At 40.1% G+C, this 26,965-nt stretch overlaps 1 protein-coding gene across 1 annotated transcript in view; it reads left to right on the top strand.

Annotated features, from left to right (window-relative positions):
- The window catches only part of IQGAP2 (IQ motif containing GTPase activating protein 2), a 289,746-nt gene that overhangs the window by 229,799 nt on the left and 32,982 nt on the right, over positions 1–26,965 (top strand). The window contains exons 18-28 of the mRNA XM_068535530.1: positions 1,586–1,669; positions 2,796–2,867; positions 3,533–3,602; positions 6,077–6,285; positions 13,422–13,571; positions 16,559–16,722; positions 18,906–19,130; positions 20,613–20,753; positions 21,105–21,189; positions 21,615–21,847; positions 24,329–24,461. Coding sequence (XP_068391631.1) covers positions 1,586–1,669; positions 2,796–2,867; positions 3,533–3,602; positions 6,077–6,285; positions 13,422–13,571; positions 16,559–16,722; positions 18,906–19,130; positions 20,613–20,753; positions 21,105–21,189; positions 21,615–21,847; positions 24,329–24,461 — 1,566 coding nt within the window. The remainder of the gene's footprint in view (positions 1–1,585; positions 1,670–2,795; positions 2,868–3,532; positions 3,603–6,076; positions 6,286–13,421; positions 13,572–16,558; positions 16,723–18,905; positions 19,131–20,612; positions 20,754–21,104; positions 21,190–21,614; positions 21,848–24,328; positions 24,462–26,965) is intronic.

Below are 26,965 nucleotides of genomic sequence, written 5' to 3' on the forward strand. Positions count from 1 at the left end.
ATTTGATACTGCTAAATTCCCTCCAGAAAGGCTATATTCTTTTGTACTTTTCCCAACCCCTACTCCCCATCTATGTTTTTTTTCCCCTCACTGCTTGGCAATGAGTGATGTGACAACTTTCCCAAAATTTCTCAGACTGATATTCAAGGCTCCCTCAAGCTTAGAGCCATCTCACATTTTTTGTAGAGGTTCCCAATGTTTGTAGAATTGTGTTCTGTGGTTCCCTCTTTCAGCCAATTCAAGCTACCGTCTCTCTTCCAAGATCCCTCATAGTTTTTGACCCATATGCCTTCTTGTTTTCTAGCACTATGATGGATTGCTTTAAAAGCCTATTTGTAAGATGTTTCCATTGGTGGAAGCTGGATAAAGGGTACATGGAACTCAATGTATTACTGTTGCAGCTTCCTATGAGTCGATAATTATTTCAAAATTAAGTTTTTTTTAAAAGCATATTTATCATTTCTAGGGATTTAAATTGAGAGGGGAAGTCTGGAGCAAGTACTCAGTTGGGTACTTATTCCATCATGACTGTTTTGTTTTGAATTATTACCAAAAAGTATATTATTTTTTAAATGGCAATAAAATTCCGCATACCTTTTTAAAAAGAAGGAATGAGGTAGATTGATTTATGCAGATGTGAAAAGAAATTTATAAAAAGTAACTGGAACAAACAAACAAACAAAAAGCCACTTGATTTTGGGGAATTCCCTGGTGTCCCAGTGGTTAGAACTCGGCGCTTTCATTGCCGTGGCCCGGGTTCAGTCCCTGGTCAGGGAGCTAAGATCCCGCAAGCTGCGCTGCGAGGCCAAAAAAAAACTTGATTTTTTTGAATTTGTCCTTTTTAACACAGAACTTGTATTTCATTTCTAACCTGAAAAACAAAATCAGAGAATTGGAGTGAATTACAAAGATATGTTTCAATAAAAAGATTCTCAAAAATGAATTGGAATAAACTTTATAACAGCTATGGATTTATCATCCTAAAGATACCAGTTTGTGTCCACTTTTTGCAAATGTTTCCTGTAAAAGTTCTCTTTGATGGTGATAACCTTGTAAAGCTATGTTGATGAAGCCTCATTAAGCTTTATGTAAAAAATAGATGCAATAATAAAAGATCAATCACAGCACTCCTGTTTTCAGGGATCCAGAGTCATCTTCCTTTTCAGTCTGGATCACAGTGGCCCACTTGTTGGAGGAAAGCTAATTACTAGTCATTATTTTGAAGCATCTTATATTGTTACCAAATAATACCAGCACCCAATTGATCTGTTTGTATGTTTGAGGGCAATTCCATATTATTATCACTTCTCATCACCCAGGGCCTTGGTAAAATTAAACTTTCAAACCAGAAACTGGGCTTCCACCTGGTAATTCCTTTCCCAAACTTGGGGCAAGCCTCAGGTGTGAGCTGGTATGCTCTGCCCAGTTTAATGTCCACCCCTAGAGATGGTGTCCAGATGAGATTTGGAAGGGAGGATCCCTGACATTGTCCCAACTCAGTGTCTCCTGAGATGTACTCCGTCCTTGCACTTTCTAAAATAAACTGTTACATGTAAGTAATTCTGTAACTCATTATTTTCCACAGGCTTTTTGGAAGGGACATAAACAGCGGGCCTCATATATGCACAGGCGACAAATGTTCATTGATAATATTCCTTCTGTTGTGAAGGTAAACACCCTTTCCTACCTTAGTGCTTGACTTAAACTTTTCCCTTCATTTTCATTTTGCTTCTAGAAGACAGACTATGTTTGAGCCTTGACATCAGAAGCAAGTCCTGGGTTTGAGTCATACCTCCACTACTCACTTAGCTGATCATCTTCAAGCAAGTCCATCAAAACGCTCTGTTGTCTCCGGTCCTTTATAATATATGCTCTTTCTCTAACAAGTCCAAATTGATTATTTAAATTCTGGAGGAAACCCAGCTTTATTTTATGTTCTTCTTATGGTCTTCGCTGATAATGTTTAGAATGCTCAAATTTAACAGTGCAAACCTTAGTTGTAAGGCAAATGCAAAGCCAATGACAAGAGAAAGTAGAGCTAAGTTAGGGCCTAACTTCCCACCAGCTTCCCACCGAGGCTGGTTGCTCTGAGCTTAGAGAAAGAACACGCATTGGAGTGCCCACTGTCTCAGAGCTGAAAACTAAAGAACTGTGCGGCAGTGAACTTGTAGAAACTTGGAAATCCAGATGAGAGTCACAAGAGTGGGACTGGAGAGAGATGGGAATCAGATGAGATTTGTTAAGACTTTTTAAACTGTGAGGACAAAGAATGACATGTTCTAGACCCCTTGTGCATTACTAGCTCCTGAATGAAATGTCCTTTGCTTACCCTGGAACACATGCTTATTCGCTTAGAAAACCGTGGGTCACAGTTGGTCCCTCGTGAGACCTCTTGAAATGTTTTCCTGTAAAGACCTAAAGAATATTCGCTGCGTTTAAGAGATGTGGGAAGCAACCCTGAACTTAGTTTCTCATTTGATCCCCTGACCCATGGCAACTCTCAGCAAAATGCCTTGCCCACTTGGCTTTAATTTACTGAGATTAAAGCAAAATAGTACAAAGAGCTACATTACCTTCCCCACCATAACGTGTAACATGTTCTGAACCCCTAGGAGAAAAAGCAACGAAGGAAGTAGAAGAAGAAGATTAGGCTTTAGATGTTTATTAGTTGGTAGGCTGCTAATTTTTACTTTTTTATCAAATTATCTATCAATATTATTTTTAAAAGACTCCATAAAGAGATATGAAAGGTTATCTGGTAATTGCCTGGATTTCTCTTTTTAACTTATTTTTAGATTCAGTCCTGGTTCCGGATGGTAACAGCACGAAAGAATTACCTCTCACGACTGCAGTATTTCAGAGATCATGTAAGAGACACGCATGTGGATTTTTATCCTGGCTGAGAATGAACTAAATGAATACTTTACTGAATGTTAGCATTGAATGACTTTTATTAAATGGTGGAAATGAACAGTAGGAGGAAAAAATAGGTTTTAGAACTCAATGCGATACTATTTGGAGGCTTCTTACATTTTTTTATTCAGAACTCAGGTTCAGAGTGAGACTTCACCATTCAGAACTGGAAAGGAAATGGGTGAGAGAAAACTGATGTGGGCTAGTAATGCCAGGGAGAAAAGATTCAACTTTCCAAAATGACTTATAAAGTGCTTATTACTGCTAACCGATTAATTTAAATAGATGCCCGCAGGAGGAATTTTTTTAGGATCTTTGAAGAATAGATATGTGAACATAGATTGGACCATCTAAATTTGGTGGTAAAATTCTTTTCCCTTTTTAAATCTCTTTATTTATACAGTCCCTTTGCAATCTTGTTTATATTTTAACTAACTTATCTGCCCCTTTCTTCAAAGAGAATGCAAAAATAAACATTGACTACACCACATCTAAACACTATCAGTTCTAAATAGTGTCCCTTTTGAAAACGCTGTCACTTCTTAAATAGTTCTAAATTCTAAAATAGTGGAGTAGATGGGACTCTGGGAGGTAGTGACTGGTCTTATTTTTTTCGCAGAACAATGAAATTGTGAAAATACAGTCTCTATTGAGAGCAAACAAAGCTAGAGATGACTACAAAACATTGGGTAAGTGGGAGCATTCCGAGACAAATTATCCCTTATTAACCAGGCAAGGACAAGTTATTTCCATCTGAGTCACTTCAGTGGCTGCTCCAGAAACAGAGGATGCCTGTTATTTCCAGTAGATTTTGACCATCTCAGACCCCAGGTTCTGAACCAGTACACAAAGGAAGATGTGATGACAGGAAGTGGACCCTTCTATCTAAATGGAGTGGGGTAAATGCAGTAGATGTGATTTCTTCTTCAAAAGGAATGGACTGCATGGGGTGGGGGGATAAATTAGGAGTTTGAGATTAGCATATACACACTACTATATATAAAATAGATAATCAACAAGGACCTACCGTATAGCACAGGGAACTATATTCAATATCTTATAATAACCTATAATGAAAAAGAATATTAAAAAAAAAATATATATATATATATATATATATATCTGAATCACTTCACTGTATGCCTGAAACTAACACAACATTGTAAATCAACTACACTTCAATTTTTAAAAAATGGAGTTGGCATAAATGCTGATTTTTTATATTAAATTTGAGCTAGAGGCAGGAATCTAATGCAAAAGAGCCAGAAGATAAGCTTAAATTTGAATACTGTTTAATTTATTGCCTGGCCTGTGATTTTTTTTTCCTCTCATTTTTTTTCTTTCAATAAGTCAGATCAAAACTGCTCTGGGCTTTGGCAAATAGGGTGGCTTTGTGGTAACTGAACTGTAAATTTTCATTTCTTTCTCAATTCAGCATCTTCATAAAACGAAGGCATTTTTTTAAGCCGAAAAACAGATCACTTTTATTAGTCTGTCATGATTCATTTTCACCCATTCCCTCCAGAAAGGCACTGAATGCATTCAGGTTTAAAAGTTGCTGGAACCGTAATGTGGCCACTTGTAAGTGCTGACTGTTAAGTTGTGTGGTTTCCTGAAATGAAAGTACCACAAAGTGGTATGAAGATATCATGAAGATGCCAAAAAGCCAGCTGTTGATAGAGGAGCTATTACATTTGAGCCATAATAATTAGTAAAGCTAAAATATTGATTTGTTTCTGCCAGGCCTGTTAGCACATAAAATGATACACAGTTCTTCAGAGCCAGGAGAGAGAACTTTAGACACAAATGCGGTGGCTTATGTTCTCTCAGCTACATGAATGAGCTCTGCTGTGTGGCTCAGGCTGTTTCTGAAATGGTCATGTCATCAGCAACATCTTTGCTGAAATAGAAGGAAAATAAATTCACATATGCTTCAGTGATCAGGAAGAAAAGGGTCCATGATCCAAGGTAACTTGGAATCTAGTGGAATATGAGGTATTATTATCCAGTAAATTCTGAGCCTGGAAGCAGAATTGGACCTCTAAAGCTTCCTAAGGCTTTTCTTTGACAAGTACCAATAAAGACCATCAGATGGGGAACAACAGTAATACAGATGACTCTAGATTTGGTTGTTCATGATGAGTTCATGCTGTTAATTGTGTTGTTGGTTGAACTCTGTATTCCTTAAGTGTCAAAATACCACACAACTAAACAGAAGTATAAGGAAGCTTGAGTAGGGCCTTGGAAGTAAAAGAGAGGATGGTTATTGAGGCCGCCACAACTGGGCTGGGCTCTCTCAAGTCATCTTTTTGTTGCTGTGTCTAATCGTTCAGCATTGAAGGTCCAGGTAGTTTCTTCTTAGAGTTTACCCAGAGTAGATCTCATTACACACCTTAAAAAAAATTTTTTTTTTCAAAGTCACAGTGCAAGAGAATTAAAGCACAATTAAGGTTCAAGGCACTAAGGGAAAGCCCTTGTAGAATTTATATAGATATTCCTCTCAACAACTGAGCCTGGTCTCCTAGGTGCTGAATGCCCTCCCTGGTCCCTGCTGAAAGGACAGGGACCTAATTCAATTTCTAAAATTGCTTCATTTCTGCCAAGTAGAACATGTGTTCCAGTTGTCATTCTGTCGGCTCCTGTTAGACCTTACAGTTCGCCCTTGACTGACCTTTTCTAATTCACCTTTCACCTAATTCCTGCTCCTTCCCCAAGGTCTTTTGGGCTGAGGGAAAAAAAAACAAAAACTCCTTCTGCTTCCTGCAGCAAGAACAGAAATCTCTTATCTGGCTCAGCCACAAGCTCTCAGAGCCGGGGCAACTCATGTTAGCATTCTTTCCCAGGTTCCTCATCAATAAGACACTGATAGATAGAACTGTCTCCTCAGTGCGTGGTCCTGGGAACAGCCTGAGAGAGGGCTGATAAACGGGTACTAGACGAGGAATTAGTGAGGCCCAACCTTATCAGTGGCGTGCATTTATTTATATGATCAGTTTCCTCGTCCAGATTTGACCTGAGGCAGGATGATTCACTCTGGAGACCAAGCACGTCCATCGCTCTGTTTTTCTGTCAATGCTTTATTTAAAGTCCTGGTTTCTTTCCTACTGATGATCTGTTCAAGCATGCCCAGTTAAAGCACGCCTTTCCTTTCCTTTCCTTGCAGTTGGCTCTGAAAACCCGCCGTTAACAGTAGTACGCAAATTTGTACATCTGTTGGACCAAAGTGACTTGGATTTCCAGGAGGCGCTGGAGGTAGCACGATTAAGGGAAGAAGTGGTGACCAAGATCAGAGGCAATCAACAGCTCGAGAAAGACCTGAACCTGATGGACATTAAGATTGGGCTCCTGGTGAAGAACAGGATCACACTGGAGGTCAGTGGGGTTTGTGGGACTCTTGGTTCCCAGAAGAGAGAAGACGCTCGTATATTTGCCCACAGCACTCTGGTCCAGCTAAGTTCCTTTGGAGTCCAGAAGGAGTGGCCCAAAGTTTATTTACCATTTTCATTACCACTTTATGGTCTTAGACCTGCAAAATTCTGTGCTCCCCTTTTATGACATTTGGTAAGACTTCTTTACCATTCTGAAAGGAAATTTATGTGAAATAAAACCAACTTACATATGTACCTTCATAGCAAGGCTAAGGCCTTTCTATAAATATAAAAGAGAAATTCAAAGAAATTAATTTATAGTAAAAATACATATTTCAATATGAAAATACATGGGCCTGATGCCATTAGATGTGATAAAGTTACCAGAGACTTGGGCCTCTTCACAGAATAACCACAGATTGAGAGAGCTGCAGATGAGACTGGTCAGGTGAGTGGTGGAACTGGCCATGAGTTCTTTTTTCCAAAGTGGAGAGCAACTCTTTGTAATATGCCCTTGAACAGCAAAGTGTGGTCTCCCTCCACCCCCCACCACTTGACATGGAATTGCCGTCCTAGAAAATTAAGTTTATATTAAAATTGTGATGATCTATGTTGTGCTTATATGTAAAGCGATTAGATGCTAGGCTCAAGCAATTACGCACAGAATTTTGACCTACGTGAATGACCAGCGGGACATTAAAAAATCCAGCCATGCGAGATGTGGACAGTTATTTACACAGGACCATCCTACAAACTGCAGGACAGCAGAGCATCTGTGTCCTCCCCAGGCCCCACTCACTGGAAGCCAGTGGTGTCTCCAATCCATCAGCTGTTAGCCCTCCCCCACCCACATTTCCAAAATGACCCCATACAGAGTGACATTTCCCTAATAATAGCCTCCAAATAAATAATGCTGTAGTTTTTTATCTGTGAGAAACCTGCCAGTGGCAAAGCTCCCCAAAACTATGTGAGAAGTGTCATTTTTACCCAAGAAAAGGAGATTCCAGGGTAAGACCTCTCTCCATGTCCCTGTTCCCATGCCACATCCGTTTTCAGAAAACCAACAGGGCAAGGCAGGGGAAGTTGACCTTCTGGATGCCCTGAGAAGGCTACAGTGGGTCAGAGGTAGAGAGCCAGCTTCTGGTGTGGTTCTGGAAAACTACCAGGTGAGCAGGCACGGGAGGCTACCAGCCAAATGGACACGGGAACGCCTCGCTCTTGTCTCCGGCCCTCACGGAGATGCCAGCAAAATAGTGCAGAGAAAATAAGGAAACGAGAGCAACTCGTAAGACAGGAAATGATCATCTTTTCTAAATATTAAGGGAAAAAACTACAAATTTAAGTGTTCTGTATTTAACTCTATTTTCATTGTTTTATCCAGAAAAACAATAGTACTTTAGTCTTTAAAAAAAAAAATAATGTGTTTGTATTGTTTGACACATATGAAAACTTTTAAAGTATAATATATTCCAGAAGGTCCTTCAGAGAATGCCTTTTATAGCTTTACACTGCTGTTTTACCCTACTCCCATAAAGTTGTAAACAGGAAATGCCTTGCCTTTTAAAATAAAGGCTTAACTGCAAAAGAGTAGTAGAAATATGTAGCTTGTGGAAATACAAACGTGGCAGATTTTCAGATCTTTATGAGTGTTTAAGATTTTTTAAAGCATTACTAATTGTTAGCATTGTGAAACAAAGTTAATTTTTCGACTTATATTTTCAAACACCAAATATTTATCAAACACTGATTAGAAGTTAAACTAATGATTCTCAAGGACGTACTCTTTTGTCTTATCATTAATAGTAGCATTTTTGGTTTGATGATGAGAATAGTGCAGTTGAAGTTTTATTTACAGTAGTGAAATAATGGGGAACAACCCAAACCCGAAAACAACAAACAGAGGGCAGTAGAACCAGTCTGACACGTATGTTACACAGCCACTAAAAATAACGTTTCTGAAGAATATTTAAGGGCAGGGGAAAGGGTTGCAATATAATGGAGAAGAAAATAGTACCTAAAACAGTATGATTTCATTTATTGTAAAAAATAGGTATACACTTAAGCTAAAAGAAAAAAATTAAGCTATTTTTCTTTGCATGGTAGAATTAACCATATATATATATTTTTTTTTTTAACATCTTTATTGGGGTAAAATCGCTTTACAATGTTGTGTCAGTTTCTGCTGTATAACAAAGTGAATCAGCTATATGTATACATATATCCCCATATTCCCTCCCTCTTGTATCTCCCTCCCACCCTCCCTATCCCACCCCTCTAGGTGGTCACAAAGCACGGAGCTAATCTCCCTGTGCTATGCACCTGCTTCCCACTAGCTAGCTATTTTGCATTTGGTAGCGTATATATTCCATGCCACTCTCTCACTTCGTCCCAGCTTACCCTTCCCCCTCCCTGTGTCCTCAAGTCCATTCTCTACATCTGCGTCTTTATTCCTGTCCTGCCCCTGGGTTCATCAGAACCTTTTTTTTTTTTTTTTTTGATTCCATATATATGTGTTAGCATACGGTATTTGTTCTTGTCTTTCTGACTTACTTCACTCTGTATGACAGACTCTAGGTCCATCCACCTCCCTACAAATAACTCAGTTTTGTTTCTTTTTATGGCTGAGTAATATTCCATTGTATATATGTGCCACATCTTCTTTATCCATTCATCTGCCGATGGACCCTTAGGTTGCTTCCGTGTCCTGGTATAGTTTTTAATTTTTTTAACAATGAGCATATGTTGAGAAAAAAGTTTAAAGGGAAGTGGCTTAGTTCTTACAGAGCAACTCTAGCTCTCTCCAGTAACCATGTGTCTTACAATTCTTTTAAAATTGGCGTTCCTTCTGGAAACCTTAGAAAGTCAGTGGGTGAGTGAGTGAAGTAGCTAATATTGGTTTTAAGCAAAAGAAGAGGTTTGGAAATGGAGACAGACGGCTGAAGTAGAAGTTTCTGGGTGGCATAGGGAGGAAGAAAGGTCTAGATTCAAACTAGCTTGAAGGAAAACCAACGTAGAAATTGAAAGTAATCTTGAATTGCTAAAATTCCTATTGGTGGGTGTGTCGTATCATGTGAGTGCAGACTTGAAGGCCAGGGCTTTCTGTAACCCAGGATTGAAATTTATTGTATGGCTTGATTAAACTTCTTTGCTGCTTTATGAGCATATTTCCTTGGGTATGTTCCTTAACCTCTCTAAGCCTTGTTTTCTTCACTGGAAAATGTGCTAAGTGCCTTACGTGGATTGTGGATTGTTTTTATCTTCACAGAAGCTCAGTAAGATTGCTATCATTAAGCCCATTTTATAGATTTAAGGAAACTGAGTCTTAGGTTAACCTGAGCAAGGTCACAAAACTAACTGTGCTTTGCAGATACTCGTATTTTTATGACTCCAAAGCCCAAGCCGTTTGTCCTAGTCCACACCTTCTACAAAAGTGCATAGACTCTAGCATATTACCTGCATGCGGATATCCTGTTACCAGGGGAAGGGAAAAGATGGTGGCAACTAAGGCAACATTGAGATGTGGGAATATTATGAACAAGTTAAATACCGTTGCTCCTTCGAACCAGTATTCCTCAAATGCTCAATATTTATTGATAAGAATAGAGGACATGAGATTTCTATTAATAAAAAGCCTATACCTCTCTTTGGAACCCCTGTCTGGGTTGGCCTTTGTCCCCTTCTTCAAGCTTTCCAAAGCAAACCTCCACTCACACCAGAGCTTTTGTGAGCCAGGTGTAATTTCACAGGGGAGACAGAAGAAGGGCTTATCCCACTGAAGCGTGCTGCTCTGTCCTTGAATCTCCAGCAGACAGATGTTCCCGTGGCACAGCAGCTGGCTCTCCTCTCCCCTCCCACTTCCCCTGCAGGGCTCCGCATTTGACTCTGCTCTTTCCCTTCCTGCAGTGCTCTTCCTGTGCTGTCTTCACCAAATCTGTTAATAATGCAAAGGAACTTGGTTCTGCCCTAGAGCTCGCTTACCACCCCACCCTCTGTTCTCTTCTGTATATGTCAAAAACATTACCCTAAAGATGAAGTCTGCAGCAAAATGAAGGAATAGTCTCCAGTTTCCAGAGCTACTTCCATTGCAAGTAGTTGGGGGACATCGGGGGTGAGGGAGGCCAGTGATGGGGAGGTTAAGTACCAAGATTTTTTTTCTTCCGTATATTTAAAATCAAGATAATCAACTTATTCCATGTATTTGGGGGAACTGAATCTCTACACATCACCAGTTATCTGAAGAGGAGAAACCTGGGTTAAATGGAACCGTAAGCCGGTTAGTCTAGTGATGTCTCAGGACTTCTTATAGATAAAGGGTATCAGGCCACCGCCTGTCTAGACTTCTCCTGAACCTCCATCTGGAGGTAACTACGCTTCCTTTCTTCATCTTGAATGTGATTTATATATTTGTGAAATAAGGGGGGAAATGTCGCCTTCTTAAAATTTTTGTAGAAATGAAAGTCAAATTCCCCCTTTCCCCATATAAACAATTAGGGGAACAGAAGTAAAGGATTAAGTCAAGTTACCCCTCTCTAAGCTGAGAATGAAGAAAAATAAAGTCATAGGCCTGGAAGGCAATGGACGTAACCACATAGAACTATCTAATCTCAAAGCTCCAAGGGTTGTTTTGTTTTGTTTTTTTTTCTACCTATGAGCTGACCCCAGCTATGGGAGAAGAGGGGTGCTGGGGGGTAAATAGATTTGGAGCTTGTCCTGTACAGTGGTTCTCATCCACAGGGATAATTGGAAATGGGGACAGGCACATTTTTTGTTGTCAAAATGACAGGAGTCCCTACTGGCATTTGGTGGAGAAGGGCCCAGGATGCAAGATGGCCAGCAGTGCGCGCACAGCAAAGCATGGTAGTGCCTGCAATGCCCGGAGGGCCCCCCTCGGGACTGGTGGTGGAGAATCCTGACACTGGCTGCAAACAGAATCATCATGTGGAGGCTGGGCTAAGAGCTCAGGGAAGCAGATGGAAAAAGTTTTAGGAAAAACAACTTTCTTGCCACCTACACTCTGGGACAGCGACCCAGTGTTCAGTGGCAGAGGAGGCATTCTAGAGCTGTGGCGTTCATGTAAGTCACGTGCCATTAGTGAGTCATGAAATCAATTTAGTGTATCACTTCAGCAGATTTTAAAAGTGGAATAGAATAAAAGCAAATTGAAACGATCGGAGTGTGCCCCAGTAGTAAGAATAAGCATCCTTTCGTATAGTGTGTGTGGGTAAGTTTACCAATAAAAGACATAAAATGTATTTTTTACTGTGGGTCTCCGTAAAAATGTTTGGTAGATCCTTATCTAAACGACCTACTCTGGTTCGTGAGCCTTTAAGCCCCTGAAGGGGACACAGTAGCCTCAGTGACCTCTTGACAGTGTTTCCAGCCGCACATTTTCCACATTTCCCTGTAAATAGTTAAAGCAGCATGATTGGGAGGGAAAACCCTTAACTTTGTTAAATATTTAGAGGCTTCTCTTCGCTTCCATTTCTAATTTCTACATTGCATATTTTTTTGCAAGTGTTTCTATAGATTCAAAAGATATAATTCATTCTTTTAAAGGTTACAGTTTAGTAGTGTTTAGTATATTCCCAAAATTGTACAACTATCACTTCTGTCTGACTCTAGAACATTTCATCACCCCAAAAAGAAACCCCAAAGAAAATGTTCTGGAATTAGATTGTGGTGACAGTTGCACAACCTTGTGACTAGACGGAACACCACTGAAGTGTACTCTTTAAAAGGATGAATTGTATAGTAAATGAATAATACTTCAATTGAAAAAATACCCATATTCATTAACACTCATTACCTGTTCACTCCAACCCCCAGCCACAGCAACCTTTAGTATACTTTCTATCTTGATAGATTTACCTGTTCTGGATATTTCATATTAATAGAGTCACACAATATGTCATCTGTTGTGACCAGCTTCTTTCACTTAGCATAGTGTTTTTAAAGTTCACCATGTTGTAGTAGCGTAAATCAGTACTTCATTCCTCTTTATTGATAAATAACATTCCATTGTGTGGATACACCACATTTTGTTTGCCCATTTATCAGTTGATGGACACTTGAGTTGTTCCCTCTTTTCAACTGTTACGAGTAATTCTGCTATGAGCATTCATGTACATGTTTTTCTGTGGACATATGTTTTCAGTTCTCTTCAGTATATACCTAACAGTGACGTTGCTGGGTCACATGGTCACCTGTGTTTAACTTCTGAGGAACTGCCAAATAACTGTTAATGTTGAGCATCTCTTCATGTGCTTATTAGCCATTTGTAGGTGTTCTTTGGGAAAATGTCTGTTCACATCCTTTGCCCATTTTTTAATTGGGTTATTTGTCTTTTTATTTTTGAGATGTAGGAGTTCTTTATAGTATATTGTGGATACAAGTCCCTTATCTGATAAATGATTTGAAAATATTTTCTCTCATTCTATGGGTTTTCTTTATTGATAATGTACTTTGAAGCACAGAGGTTTTAATTTTTATGAAGTCCACTTTATTTTTTTCTTTTGTTGCTAGTGCTTTTAGTGTCGTATGTAAAAAACCATTATCTACATGCACAAAGATGCGTGTACAAGAAGGCTCCCTACACACTCTGAAATAGTAATAAAATGTAAAGAAACTAACTGTCCATCAAAAAGGAATATGATTAAATAAATTATCACACACACACCCCTAAAAGAAACCATTGCTTAATCCAGGGTAACAAATATTTTTGCCTAGGTTTTCTTACAAGAGTTTTATAGCTTTAGCTCCTACATTTAGTTCTTTGATCTCTTTTGAGTTAATTTTTGTTTATGGGATGAGGTCTGACTTCTTTCTTTTGAACCTGGATATCCAGTTGTCCCAGCATCATTTTTTGGAAAGACTATCCTCTCCCTGTTGAATTGTCTTGGGACTTACATTACATCCTACGAACAAATGCGTACAGCTTTGGAGAACAAATATTACAAAAGCCAAATTCACCTGCAATTTGGATTTTCTTAATTTCTTTAACATTCTCTGTCAGTTTGTTTCTTCGTGAGGGAAACGTGGAAAATTAATCTTTCCAACTGTGTGTGTCTCAGGGTGTCTGAGAAGGAAGGAGGTAAACAGTACCAGCATAAAAAGTAGTAATTTCATAAAAATTTTTTCCAGGATGTAATTTCACACAGAACGAAACTGAATAAGAAAAAAGGTGGAGAAATGCAAATACTGAATAACACTGACAACCAAGGGATCAAAAGTTTGAGTAAGGAGAGAAGAAAAACACTGGAAACATATCAGCAGCTTTTTTATCTTTTACAGGTGAGAACAACTTCTTTCACTGTGAGTTTTGGGTAAATGCTATGTTCCCGTTGGTGTTTTACAGTAGATCTTGTCCCATGCTAAGGCTATAATAGTTTACATGTTCTGAGCACTATTAAGTACCAAGTGCTATTCTAGGTGCTTTATATACATTATCTCATTTTAATTCTTACTACAACCCTGGGAACCATCAAAAAATAATTTACTGATATTCCCGTATTACATGTGAGAAAACTGAGACACAGCCAGTAAACGGTAAAGCAGGGGTATTGGGACCCTGGCAGTTTGACTTAAAACTGCAGTCACGCTCTTCATGACTACATTATACTGCAGTTATCGGCAGAAACAGTATAAATCTAATAATAGCATAAGCAGATGCTGTCAAACATGAAAAAATTAAAGTAACTGTATGAAAAACAGATCTGTACCAGAACCAGACTGCCCTTCTTTTGAGGAAGGAGCCAGAGAGTTTGGATTAGGGAAATGGGATTCCTTTTTTATTTCATTATTTCCATGGCATGACTGTGATCTAAGTGAACAGTAATTTTCCATTGCTTCAAGAGTGTGGGTGAGAACTAAGCTGAACTGGTTACGGCTGGACTCTGTCTGGTGGACTAGCTTTTTGTTTGTTTGACCATTGATCAACCTCATCCGCCCACCAGCACATACAATTAGTCCCAAAGGAAACAGTGAGCGATAGTGAGAGATAGCCTCCCCTCGGCAGGTGTCCCTGGGGACACCGCTGGTGGCAGTGATTCCGTCAAGGCGTGGAGATGCTTGAATCTTTGTTTGAGGGCATTAGGTGCACAGAGAACACATTACCCAAAACAAATGAGGTGTGGCTAGCCTCGCTGAGAGAAGAGACGTTAATTTTGGTAGAGCTGAGAATTCTCTACTTAAGAGTGGATTGGAGAACAGGTGTAGTACTCCAGATGTCCACCATGTGGCAGCATAGAAGGAAAAATGTTAAAACAGAATTGTCCGTGGAATCCAGTGCTTAACAGCTTCCTTTCCAGAAAGAAAGGGGGCTCGCACTAGGCAGGGAAGGTTTTTTGTCTGCTGAAATTAGGTTAATAGTCATCCACCAGTTACAAATTTAATCTTAAGCATTTATCATTTTTTTTAATTAATTTTTATTGGAGTATAGCTGCTTTACAATGTTGTGTTAGTTTCTACTGTACAGCAAAGTGAATCAGCTATACGTATACATATATCCCCTCTTTTTTGGATTTCCTTCCCATTTAGGTCACCACAGAGCATTGAGTAGAGTTCCGTGTGCTATACAGTAGGTTCTCACATTTATCATTTTTGACATCCATGAACTTCCAAGTGTATGAAGCTTCTTCAGGATTTAGTTTTCTATTGTTGGATTTTGATAGAATTTGTGTCATTTAGGAAGGTGAAAATTTAGTTGCTGGCCTAAGATTTGTATAGTTTACCCTGTTATGTAAGTGGAGGCTCATTAATGGGAAGGAGAAAAAGTGTAGGAGCGTGTTTAGAATAATTCCACAAGGTTTATTCCCTAAACGATCCAAAACTGATAGAACCAGAGCATGACCATTCAGTTGTACTGAGTGAAGTGTCAAAAAATCATTTATTTTTCCTTCACCTTTTCTCCTCTCTGCTTTGGAGACATTAACCCAAGACCAATGAGGAAGCTATAGAAAAGCAAACGGCGTGGATCCCTTTCGCCTTTGGAAATTCTTAGCCAAAGTAGCAGGTCAGCTAGTATAGGTTTTGCTATGGGCTTGTCTCTTCTGTATGAGCCTAAATTTAAAGTTTTTAGGTCATCTGAGAGGAATGAGGCTTCTTCGGCTTTAGAGTAATTTTCCTTCCTCAAAAGCCCATATGCTTAGTGTGGGAAAAGAATCACCCCAGAATGCTAAGAAAAAGGTTGTCCTGAGCTACTTATTCATAAAATTTCAGCCAGTCATTATGAGCTTGAAAGTAAATCTAAGTGGTAAACTAAACTAGAATTAGGGTTTTCTTTAAAATTTTAAAGCCATACTGCTTGAGACTCTTAGATACTGGTTTCCATGTATGGAAAATTTTCTTTTCTCATCGGAAGGAAGATGAAGAGTAGGACTATCAAATTTCTCTGTCATCTTAATATTGTATTTTTTCTTCTAACCTCCATCTGGTTGGTGTAACTCCTTCAGAAAAACCACATTACCATGAAGACTGGTGCTACATCTCTTGAACTCCATCCTAAGCTGAGCTGCATGTCAATTTTTTTTTTATTCTTGTCCATCTTTAAATTTTTTTTTAATTTGAAGAGATTCTCTCTTCGGATACCAGGTCTATCAGCCACCCCCCTCTCTCTTCTCTTCTTTTTATCTTAGCCTTCTGGGGTGATTCTTTTCCCACACTAAGCATATGGGCTTCTTGTCAGGTTCTTCTGGCATTTCCCCCATGAACTATCCTGACCTTCACCCCTCTGTTCAGCCTCCCTGCCTCACTCCTACCTTCATGCTTTCTAAAACATCATGGCCATCCCACTGTCTCCACATGTAAACATATCCTTTTCTTTTTCTTTCTTGTCTCAGAATATGGGATGTGTTTCCTTCTATTCATTCATCAGTCCTTCTAGGACAGTCTATTTAGCTCAGCCCTTGGTCCCTTCTTGCCAGTCTCTTCGGATACCAGATCTATCAGCCACCTACCGCCTCCTGTGTTTCTACAATAAATATTACTTTGTGGCTCCAAATGGTGTAGAGTGTACATAATACAATTATACTCCATTAAATATGTCATGATATAGTATATAAAATTTAAATCCTACCGTAGCTTTCTAGTATAACTTCCTATAGTTTAGTCGTAGTATTATCTGCTACCTTTTAAAGTCTTAATATGTGCCAGATACTCTTCCATATGCTTTATACATAATAAGTCATTAAAGTGCAAGGAACTGGGGACTCCTCTCTGCTTTAATAATATATTAACATATAGTTTTGTGGGGGGGGGTGTTTCTTCTCGCTTTCCTTCAGACAAATCCTTTGTACCTCGCTAAGCTGATTTTCCAGATGCCACAGAACAAGTCAACTAAATTTATGGATACTGTTATTTTCACCCTATACAATTATGCTTCCAATCAACGGGAAGAATATCTACTCCTCAAGCTTTTTAAAACTGCTCTGGAGGAAGAAATAAAGTATGTATATAAGTATATATGTAAAAATACCAATACCTTTTGTTAGTGGTGGCTATCTCTGATTTACTAAAATAATTTTAAAGTTATTCTTGTAAGTTATTTATACGTATTAAAATGTATCAAATTTCTTGAGAAATTGCCATATCATCATAGATATATTCAGGTACAGCTTTCTCCCAGCAGTGGTATCTTTTCTAATGCTAAATTCACTCTTGATTTTGCAAGTATACAAAGCTCTTTGAAAGTCAGTGAGGGCTTCCCTGGTGGCGCAGTGGTTAAGAATCCTCCTGCCAATGCAGGGGACACGGGTTCGAGCCCTAGTCCGGGAAGATCCTTCATACCGTGGAGCAACTACACCCATGCGCCACAACTACTGAGCCTGCGCTCTAGAGCCCGCATGCCACAACTCCTAAAGCCCATGCACCTCATGCTCTGCGACAAGAGAAGCCACCGCAATGAGAAGCCCGTGCACCGCAACGAAGAGTAGCCCCCTCTCACTGCAACTAGAGAAACCTCATGCGCAGCAACGAAGACCCAATGCAGCCAAAAATAAATAAATAAAATAAATAAATTTATATTAAAAAAAAAGTCCGTGAGAAAACCTAATTAAAATTATGTGAGTAGTAAAGCCATAAACAGATGAGGATAATGATCTCTGCTAAATAGTTTTTCCTTCTTACTGGAATTTAAGCTGCTGCTAATTTATTTTTTACTCAGTTAATGTAAAAAATGTGTAGGCAGCTATAATGAATGGGGGTGGGGGGGGAACCCATGAGAAATGCCCTTAGCCAACTAGATGGATCTTAACTGTCTTCCTTACTTCTGGATCCCTTAAGCGATGCTAATCCTATAGGTCTCTGAAGCTATTAGCCGGGCACCTCTGCCCTCACACTGTCTATAAGGCAGCATGAGAAATAGGATTCATGAGAAAATGCAATGCTGTGCAGTAGAATAAGGTAAGTACTAACTGAATGATAAGCACAGTGTAACAGATCAGAGGGATGGAAAGAAAAGTGCCAATACAGTCAATCGATAAAGATTGTATGGAAGAGGAAGGAGTTGACCCAAAACCTTGAAGAATATCTACAGTTTTTATAAAAAGAAATGGAAAAGGGGAATAAGGCACTATGGTGATAGAAACAGTATGGGCCAAGGGGCAAGAAAGAAAGTAGATTAGTCTAGCCAAGAGGTGACTTAATTAGTGACCACCAGGAAAGGAAGGTTGGGCCAGATCATGGGAGACACTGAGTATAGGCCCTAGTGCTGAGGCTCTTTTTACTTTCAGGGAAGGTGTGCAAGGTTTTTGACATGACCACATTGAGTTTTTAGAAGATTGATCTGCTAGCCATGTATGAACGGGATGAATTGGAGCTACACAGTTCAGGGAAATGGGGTGGGGTGGGGGGGCGTGCAAAGGAAAAAGGCACAGATTAGGTTTTCAACACTGAGTTTGAGTTTTAGGTGTAGAACGTGTGGGTGAAATATTTCCAATATCCAGCAGAATATTGGAAATTCAAGGCTAACTCCCAGGAAAGAGACAGGGAGCATCCTAACTTGTATACCGTCACCCAGTATTATTATTAGTCTAGCTCCATTTTTAGTTCATTCCTGCCTTCTAGATTGGAATTAAAGCTGAGAAATTATTTTTAGATCCTTACATTTCTTAAATAAGAAACACTCATCTTACAAATGATAACTTCCTTTTATTTTTTTTAATACAAAAAATTAACGGGAGATCCTGAGACCCACTTTATTAACGGACACTCAGTCTTCCAATAGCCCTGATAAATTAGAATCAGGACATGCATTGTAGATCCTGCTCTACAGGCCCTGTTACCACTGTAAACCTTTGGCCAAATAGGTCAGGCATGTTGTCTAGTGATGGAGGCAGATAGAATGGTCATACTTAGAGAGAAAGCTTTGCCCTAACTTCCCACAAGTTTCAGACTCAGAGGTTGTATTACAAAAGAGCATGTGGGCCATGTCCACCAAAAGTCTCCTTTGGCTCAGGTGTGCTCACCAGATAGAGACGGGAGATAGCTTCCTTTTAAATCACACCGTCTTTGAACTTCAGTGGAGAAAAATATAGCCCCCCGAAGCCCTTGCCCACCAGAGAGAATATACACTGTTTAAAACTCTATCCATAGAGGCAAACCATTTTGTTTGGTCTGGGCCTTTTTTAGATCAAAGGTGGACCAGGTCCAGGACATAGTTACTGGGAACCCTACAGTCATCAAGATGGTCGTCAGCTTCAACAGAGGTGCCCGTGGACAGAACACACTGCGCCAGCTCCTGGCTCCGGTGGTGAAAGAGATCGTCGATGACAAGTCCCTGATCATCAACACAAGTCCCGTCGAGGTGTACAAGGCCTGGGTGAACCAACTAGAAACTCAGACTGGAGAAGCCAGGTAGCAAAGCCTGGGCGATGCTGGTTTTCAGTCGTGTTTTATGATCATTTTTATGTGTATATTTATACATACTCTTAAACTCTGTTAAGCTCTGTTAAAAGAACAAAATTCACTGTGCAAAGTCAGTTTTCAATCTAAGATGTTGTCACCTCCCTTAACATACCCATACAGGCCACATTCTTGGACTCCTGCTCATCTTAGTAGTACATGGTATTTTCAGATTTCGGTAGCAGTTGATTCCCAAAGCCACAATTTCTGTAGTTCTCTCCCTTCTTTTTTTTTTTTTTTTTTTTTTTAAACATCTTTATTGAAGTATAATTGCCTTACAATGGTGTGTTAGCTTCTGCTTTATAACAAAGTGAATCAGTTATACATATACAATATGTTCCCATTTCTCTTCCCTCTTGCATCTCCCTCCCTCCCACCCTCCCCTCTCTCCCTTCTTAGTAGTACATGGTGTTTTCAGATTTCGGTAGCAGTTGATTCCCAAAGCCACAATTTCTGTAGTTCTCTCCCTTGGTTTTTCTTTGTTGTTTCTAAACCTAGGCCTAGACCTAGACATAGACCTCTTCACCTGATAATACCTACCTTTTTTTTTTTTTTTACAATTACCAAGTGAGTAACTTGAACATGCAAGCCTCAACAAGCCGGGTGGGATTGGCTTATTCTAGGTAGTGGTCTGTTGATCCAAGCAATCCCAGCTTTTAATTTCCTGCAGAAGGATGCCATGTGAAATCATTAAGATATGCACAGAGAATTACATGGGTGGTTGTCACAGCACTGTTTGTAATCACAAAAGTTGGGGAAGGTCAAAATATTTAGCTTTGGGGAATCTGTTAAATAAATGTTTATATAACATAATGGAGTAGTAAGTAACTATTTGGAATGGTGGTATAGAAATATATTTGTTGCCTGGGTAAACTGTTCATAACGTAGTTCTCAGTTGTAGTTTGGTACAGTGACTCATTTTCTGTATCAAAAAAAATATGCATGTATGTACACACACGTAGGATCTATATGGGATGTGTATAGACACGAACTGCATTACACCCGTATACACACATGCGTAGCAGAGGACCAGAAAGTTATACACTAAAATAAGGAAAAGTAGTTGTCTCTGGGGTCAGTATTGTTTTCTTGTTGGCTTACATGCAAACTTTTCTGTAAAGAGTATACTGCTCTTTATAATTTAAAAGAGAGAGGGGGAGAGAGAGAGAAAAAGTTAGCTGGGTCTACATTACCTGGGTCTGCTTGTTATTTTGCCAGAAGAGCCCAAATGGAGAGCCTGGAGTCACCCTGCTGTTCTGGTGGCAGAGGGTTCCCTGTGGGTTCTCCCCTGCCCCAAGCAAACATTTTATCATTGGAGTTGGTGGGCAAATTCTACTTCACGACACAAAGCTTGATGGTAGAACCAACGTGGCAAGGATACACATGCTTGTACCTAAGCCCCCAATTAATCGGAAGCCCTCGTTGTGGTTTCAGCAACCTGCCTTACGATGTGACCACAGAACAAGCTCTGACATACCCAGAAGTGAAAAGCAAACTGGAGGCATCCATCGAGAACCTGAGAAGGGTCACCGACAAAGTCCTGAATTCTATCATTTCTTCCCTTGATCTACTGCCGTAAGTTGTATATGTAGCAGGTTTAACTTTCTTCGCTAGAAGTTCTTGAAATACTATGTAAAATAAACCCCTGTAGTGAAGATAGGAGTTTTCCTCATATTGCATTTACTAGTTTAAAAGTTTGCCAACACTTGCACTTTAAATTCATAACTGTTCTCCAAAGAGGAAACAGTACAAAACAGCACTCAGGTACGATCATCCGTGGCAGTCCTGTGATTCCATACCCATCTCATTTTGTGTTTAATTTTTAGGAAAACTGCTTGGCTTTAGTTGACTGGAACAATTGCTGTGTGTTTCTTCCTCACTTAGCCTTTTTCCATTATTTTCTTTTGTCATCTGTTTTCCACGTAGTTATGGATTGAGGTATATAGCCAAAGTACTGAAGAATTCGATCCGTGAGAAATTTCCTGATGCAACAGAAGATGAGCTATTAAAGGTAGATTTTCAAGGGTGATCTCACCATAGCTTCTCTTGGGGGTAGGAGCCAAAACTACCAACACACCATTTTGTAAAATTTTTCCGCTTATATGACTACTTATAATAAGCTACAAGTCTTCTATTCTAATGGCTCTCAAGATTATTGCTATGAGGTTAATTGGGAGTTCTTATACATTATTGAAGCTCTTTATATTAGAGAATTTGGGGGGGGGGCAGTAGCATATTTTCACCAAAAATAATTTTGTTAACTATATTAGTAATGTGTGATTATATTCACTACCTTTACTTAGCTCCTTGTTAAGATTCAGATCGGAGAATGATTTGCTGTCTTGGGAAATGTCAGTTAATATTAACTTTTAAAAAACCCTCCAAACTCTTGAGTTTTCTCTCTCAAAAATAGTCTTTTCTTCTACATCACTCCAGATTGTTGGAAATCTCCTGTACTATCGGTACATGAACCCAGCCATCGTCGCCCCAGACGGCTTTGATATCATCGACATGACAGCCGGAGGTCAGATAAATTCCGACCAGAGGAGAAACTTGGGATCAGTGGCCAAGGTCCTTCAGCATGCAGCCTCCAACAAGCTCTTTGAAGGAGAAAATGAGCATCTCTCATCTATGAACAATTATTTATCAGAGACGTATCAGGAGTTCAGGTGAGAGGTATCGTTACCTTTGGAGAAACTTGCAAGATGGTGGGCAAGAGGAATGTGTGTTCTGTGCCCAGAGCTGGGCTTGGGGGCAGGAACCTCAGGGGGCTGCCTGCATTTCTTGTACTGCTTGTTGCTGTGGAGAAAGAGGAGGGAGGCCGAGCAGGCCGGGTTACTTCTGTCTGGTGTTCCCCATCCCCCCACCACCCCCAGTGCCCCTGTTACATTGAGTCATCCCCATATGTATGATTTCTGCTATTGACAAAAAGAAATATTTAATCTTCTTGGTATGCTATAGGCTTGTAGTACTTAGAATTAAAGAAATCAAAATAGCTAACTTCTGCTTTTCTGAACTTAAAAAGAGGGTATCATTTTGTCCATTCAGGAAAAACGTGTCCATTCAGGAAAAACTTGCCTTATCTGCATCAAACAATAGTAGGAAACTGAGTATTTGGTTTGGGATGATTGGGAGAATCCAGCTTCTGTGTTTGTTGAGGATTGTGTGTGAATATGTTCTGTTCTATTCTCGAACATCTCTTAAATATACGTGTAAGACTTAAGTCTATTGACTTTATAAGCTCTCCAAATTGTATCACTGATCATTCCACGGGGATTCGGGAGGAGGACTGAATCCAGCAGGAAGATTCACTCACCCTGAAGCTCTCTGAGGAAGCACGTTCATCTTGGCGTTCGCTTTCTCTTTTCTGCCATTCAGCCAGTCATACAAGTATGACATCTATGTGGCCTCTTTCACGCCTCACTTGGAAAATGATAATTTCCCATTCCTCAGTTTTCCTGTAGATTAGTGATTTATCTGCTGACAAAGGTAGTTCATGATCATTAATCTCTTTCTGGAATTTGTGGCCTCTTGTGAGAAATTTTCCCCCAATCCTCTTACTATGGGAAGTCTTGATTTTCTCAAGCTGCTAATTTTAGGTCTCCTCACTGACTAAAAAAGTAACATCCATTTCTTGCAAATCCTTATCTGCTATTAGAACCTCTTTTTACTTCCTTTTTTCTCAGATTATTCCTACCAAACATCTGTGTTTCCAACTCTTCTTCATTTGAAAGGAAATAAAACCAAAAGCCTCCCCTCATCTCTTAAATTCATCTATTTTTTTTTCTCTTCCACTCATATTAATCCTTTGTGTTCCTCAGCAACCATGAAAAATTATAACCAAAAAAGTGCAGGAAGACCAGTTGTCACGTGGGAGCATGTCTGCCTGCCATTTACCCTGCCCCGGCCTTGGGGTGGGAAGGCACAGGTCTTTTTGGTGTACAAGCCTTGGGTGCCCTTAGGAGATACACCAAGGATAATTTCAGGCATATGAAACATTTGCAAATTTATAGAATAAAATATCTACTCTACCTGTGCAAAGAATTCCTCCTAAACCATGATCGCAGCACACCTGGCTTTTCTCCATCTCTGTTGAAATTTGCTGCAGCTTAAAATAGCAGACTTTTTAGAGTCTGAGCCCTGGAGGAAGGGAGCCTTGTATGTATCTGTGTGTCTGGTCTTAACAGCCTTTCCAGCCAGCAACTGTTGTCTGGATCAACTAAGAGTAGAGTAGGCTTAACTTGAATTTTTGTCAAATTGGTAACAGAAACTCTGAAAGGGTGTTGAAATCCCCAGGAGTTTGTGCCAATTAAAGTAGCAAATTTGACTAATTGCTTTTTGGATTGTTTTCTCTACAAAGACTTGATTCTTAGATCAGGGAACATTAGTACTGACTTTTTTTGGGGGGTGGGGGTGGCTGTGTTGGGTCTTCGTTTCTGTGCAAGGGCTTTCTCTAGTTGCGGTGAGCGGGGACCACTCTTCATCGCGGTGCGCGGGCCCTCACTGTCGCGGCCTCTCTTGTTGCGGAGCACAGGCTCCAGACGCGCAGGCTCAGTAGTTGTGGCTCACGGACCTAGTTGCTCCGCAGCATGTGGGATCTTCCCAGACCAGGGCTCGAACCCGTGTCCCCTGCATTGGCAGGCGGGTTCTCAACCACTGCGCCACCAGGGAAGTCCCAGTACTGACATTTTTGTGTAGATTTCAGGGGGCATTTTTAAAATCGTATTTTTTAAATGACCTGCCCATAATTTGATTACCTTGGGTCGGTCACAGGGCCTAAGGCCCTAAATGCTCTGTCTGTTCCTTTCCGAGGACCTGGGTCCAACATCCGGAAACATGGACTCGGCTTCGAGGTCCAGAGCCAGCCTTGGAAGGTGCTGGAACAGGTCCCCCGAGGTGTGCAGTAGAAAACAAAGCACTAGCCATCACTGAAGATTTCCTCACCATTTTGATAAAGCCATTTTATTAACCAATTTGACTCTGTCTTAAGACTTTTGGGTTTTTTTCCTTTTTTAGGAAATATTTCAAAGAAGCATGTAATGTCCCTGAACCAGAAGAAAAGTTTAAGATTTCCTCACCATTTTGATAAAGCCATTTTATTTACAAACTTGACTCTGTCCTAAGACTTTTGGTTTTTTTTCCTTTTTTAGGAAATATTTCAAAGAAGCATGTAATGTCCCTGAACCAGAAGAAAAGTTTAATATGGATAAATACACAGATGTGGTGACAGTCAGCAAACCAGTCATTTATATTTCAATTGAAGAAATCATCAGCACACATTCAGTAAGAGAGGCTGGAGGAGGGTCTTAGCAATGGACACGGGGTTCAAACGTCTGCTCTTGAAAATGTTTAGTTTCTACAGGGTGTTACTGTAAGCATGTGCTCCTACTCATGTTCTTAACCTAAAAAAAACTTGAATTATTTATTCCCTGACCCTTATACATTGACTAATCTCCTTTTCCCGAACAGGAAAAGTTTACTTTTGACATGATACATGTATTCCCTGACTCTTGTGCCTTAGGAAAACTCCTCTCAAGCAAGGAGAGTTTATTTCTTCCGTGATCCAGTTACGGTCAGGTGGTGAATGTGCAGTTTAAGCCCTGAGCCCCGGCAGCCCTGGTATTTTCTCCACCCACCAGGGCCACAATGCCTGGACCCCAGAGTCAGTCTCTCCCCCTTTTAAGAATTCTCTTTGCATTTCCAGTAATTTTCTGGGAAAATGAGAATGCTCCCTCTCTTCTAATGTTTGGACATAAAGAGGGAGGGGATAAACAGGCTGCTCCGGGTTGGGGAAAAGAAGACATACACCCCACACCCCAACAGTAGCCGCCTACAAAGAATCGCTTCTGTTGTTCTGGAAAACCCCATTTCTTAGAACCAGGCACTGTCAGTCTGCTATGTCATAATGTCTCCCTCTGGTTCACGTGCAGACATCACCACCATCAACCAGTAGCCTGTATTAGGTGCATTTTGAGGGCAGGGCAGTTTTCTCGGCATGGTGAGGTTCTTTGTTTGTTTGCTTAAGACCAAGTAGAGCTTATTTCCTGAACCAGCTAGGTTCTTAAAGCATAACCTTTTCAAGAACAGTTCTGGACATGACTACTCCAAGCTAAGTCCTGAAGACATGCGAGAAATCCGCCCAAGACCTCCAAAATCAGAACCTGCATTCTCACAAGACCCCAGGTGACACAGACACACTCTGAAGCTCAAGAAGCCCTGGTTAAGGATGCACCCAGCTTCAAATGATACACACAACTGGCGGAAAGCACGACAAATACACACCTCTTAAAGGGCCACCCCCTCCCCCAACCAAACCAGATATACTAACGAGCGGCAAAATTGGCTGCTCAGAATTTCAGTCTTCATTTTTAAACTCTTCTAAGTAACTAAACCTTAAATATGGGTTAGAAAGAAAGATTGGATCTACTTTTGATTTCCCTCTTTCAGGGTTGGGACAGGGAACCTCCTTGACATATGCAACAAGCTCTCCATCAGTGTTTTGAGTGACCCTAAACAAAAGCAGATCTGAGTGACCAGCTGAGGGAGTGAGTGGGTTGATTAAATAAAGAGGCTCTACTTGTTTTCCCTATATATAAACACCCCAAATCACCAAGCAAACACATCCAGTATATGCACCACTTGCAAAAATAATTTTCTAACGAACAAGTAGACTCGTTCATATTTGAGCCACGACCCATTTATCTATTTTTTATGGCAAATTTTTCATCTCAAAAAAATGTCCACACGTTGGCTGCACATGTGCTGAGGGCAATAGCCACATGCAGGAAAAGTGAGAGATTCTTTCCCAAGGAGAGCTGAGAGACAATGTTACTGTATTAATTTAGACTGTTACTCTTCAAGGAGAAATAGTCTGTTCCTTTTGTTAACAAGAGTTGAAAACAGAATCCAACCCTGGGAAACATAACTTGTAACCAGTTTGGAATTCCATCACGTGTGATGTTGGAAGCAGATGTAATAACATGGGAGAAATGTAATTGCAGGGAAAGACTGTCCTTGTTTACTGTCTGTCTCAAGCGAGGAGGTGCCCACATGCAGACACAAGCACGGCAGCGGCATGACTTGCCACGCCTGTGGCCACGTACTTGTCCCTTGTTCTTTAAGGAACATGTAGAACATTAGCTCTTTAAGGAGACATTTTCCGGAAATTTTGATGTTCTGTCATTATCAGGATAAAGAGTAGAAGCTGGCTGCCTAAATCATCCCTTCCAGAGACAGCAGCCCATCAGCTGTCCCATCTCTTCAGAGAACTAGAACATAAATGTATCCATCTTGCTTATTTTGTTCTTGTCTCTGACTTACCTTACCCCAAAATATCCTGTGTACTACTTCCAGATTTCACTGTGTCTTTCTGTCATCTGTGTTATTTATATAACATCTTTCTTTCAATCTAACCATAGTAGAAAGACTAGCATGTCTTAACAATGGACAGAACTTTAAAAGTAGTTGAATAGAGTTGCTTCCTTGAAGCTATGCATCTGAGGCCCCCTCTCCCTTTCTTAAAAACCCAATTTGTAAGTATCAGGGAATGTTAGGGAAAATTCAGCATTAAACAGATAACTCTCTCCTTCACTAATCTTAAAGATTAAAAGAGAATGGAAAAGGAAGTAATCAAGGCAGTGTTGTACTGGCATAAGGATAGACATACCGGTCAATGAGATAGAACTGAGAGTCTAGAAATCTTCAAATCTGTGATCAATTTGTTTTTGACAAGGGACTAAAACAGTTCAGTGGGCAAAGAATAGTCTTTTCAACAAATGGTTCTGGGA

Source organism: Eschrichtius robustus, chromosome 2 (genome assembly GCF_028021215.1).
Source record: "Eschrichtius robustus isolate mEscRob2 chromosome 2, mEscRob2.pri, whole genome shotgun sequence".
Lineage (NCBI taxonomy): Eukaryota > Metazoa > Chordata > Mammalia > Artiodactyla > Eschrichtiidae > Eschrichtius > Eschrichtius robustus.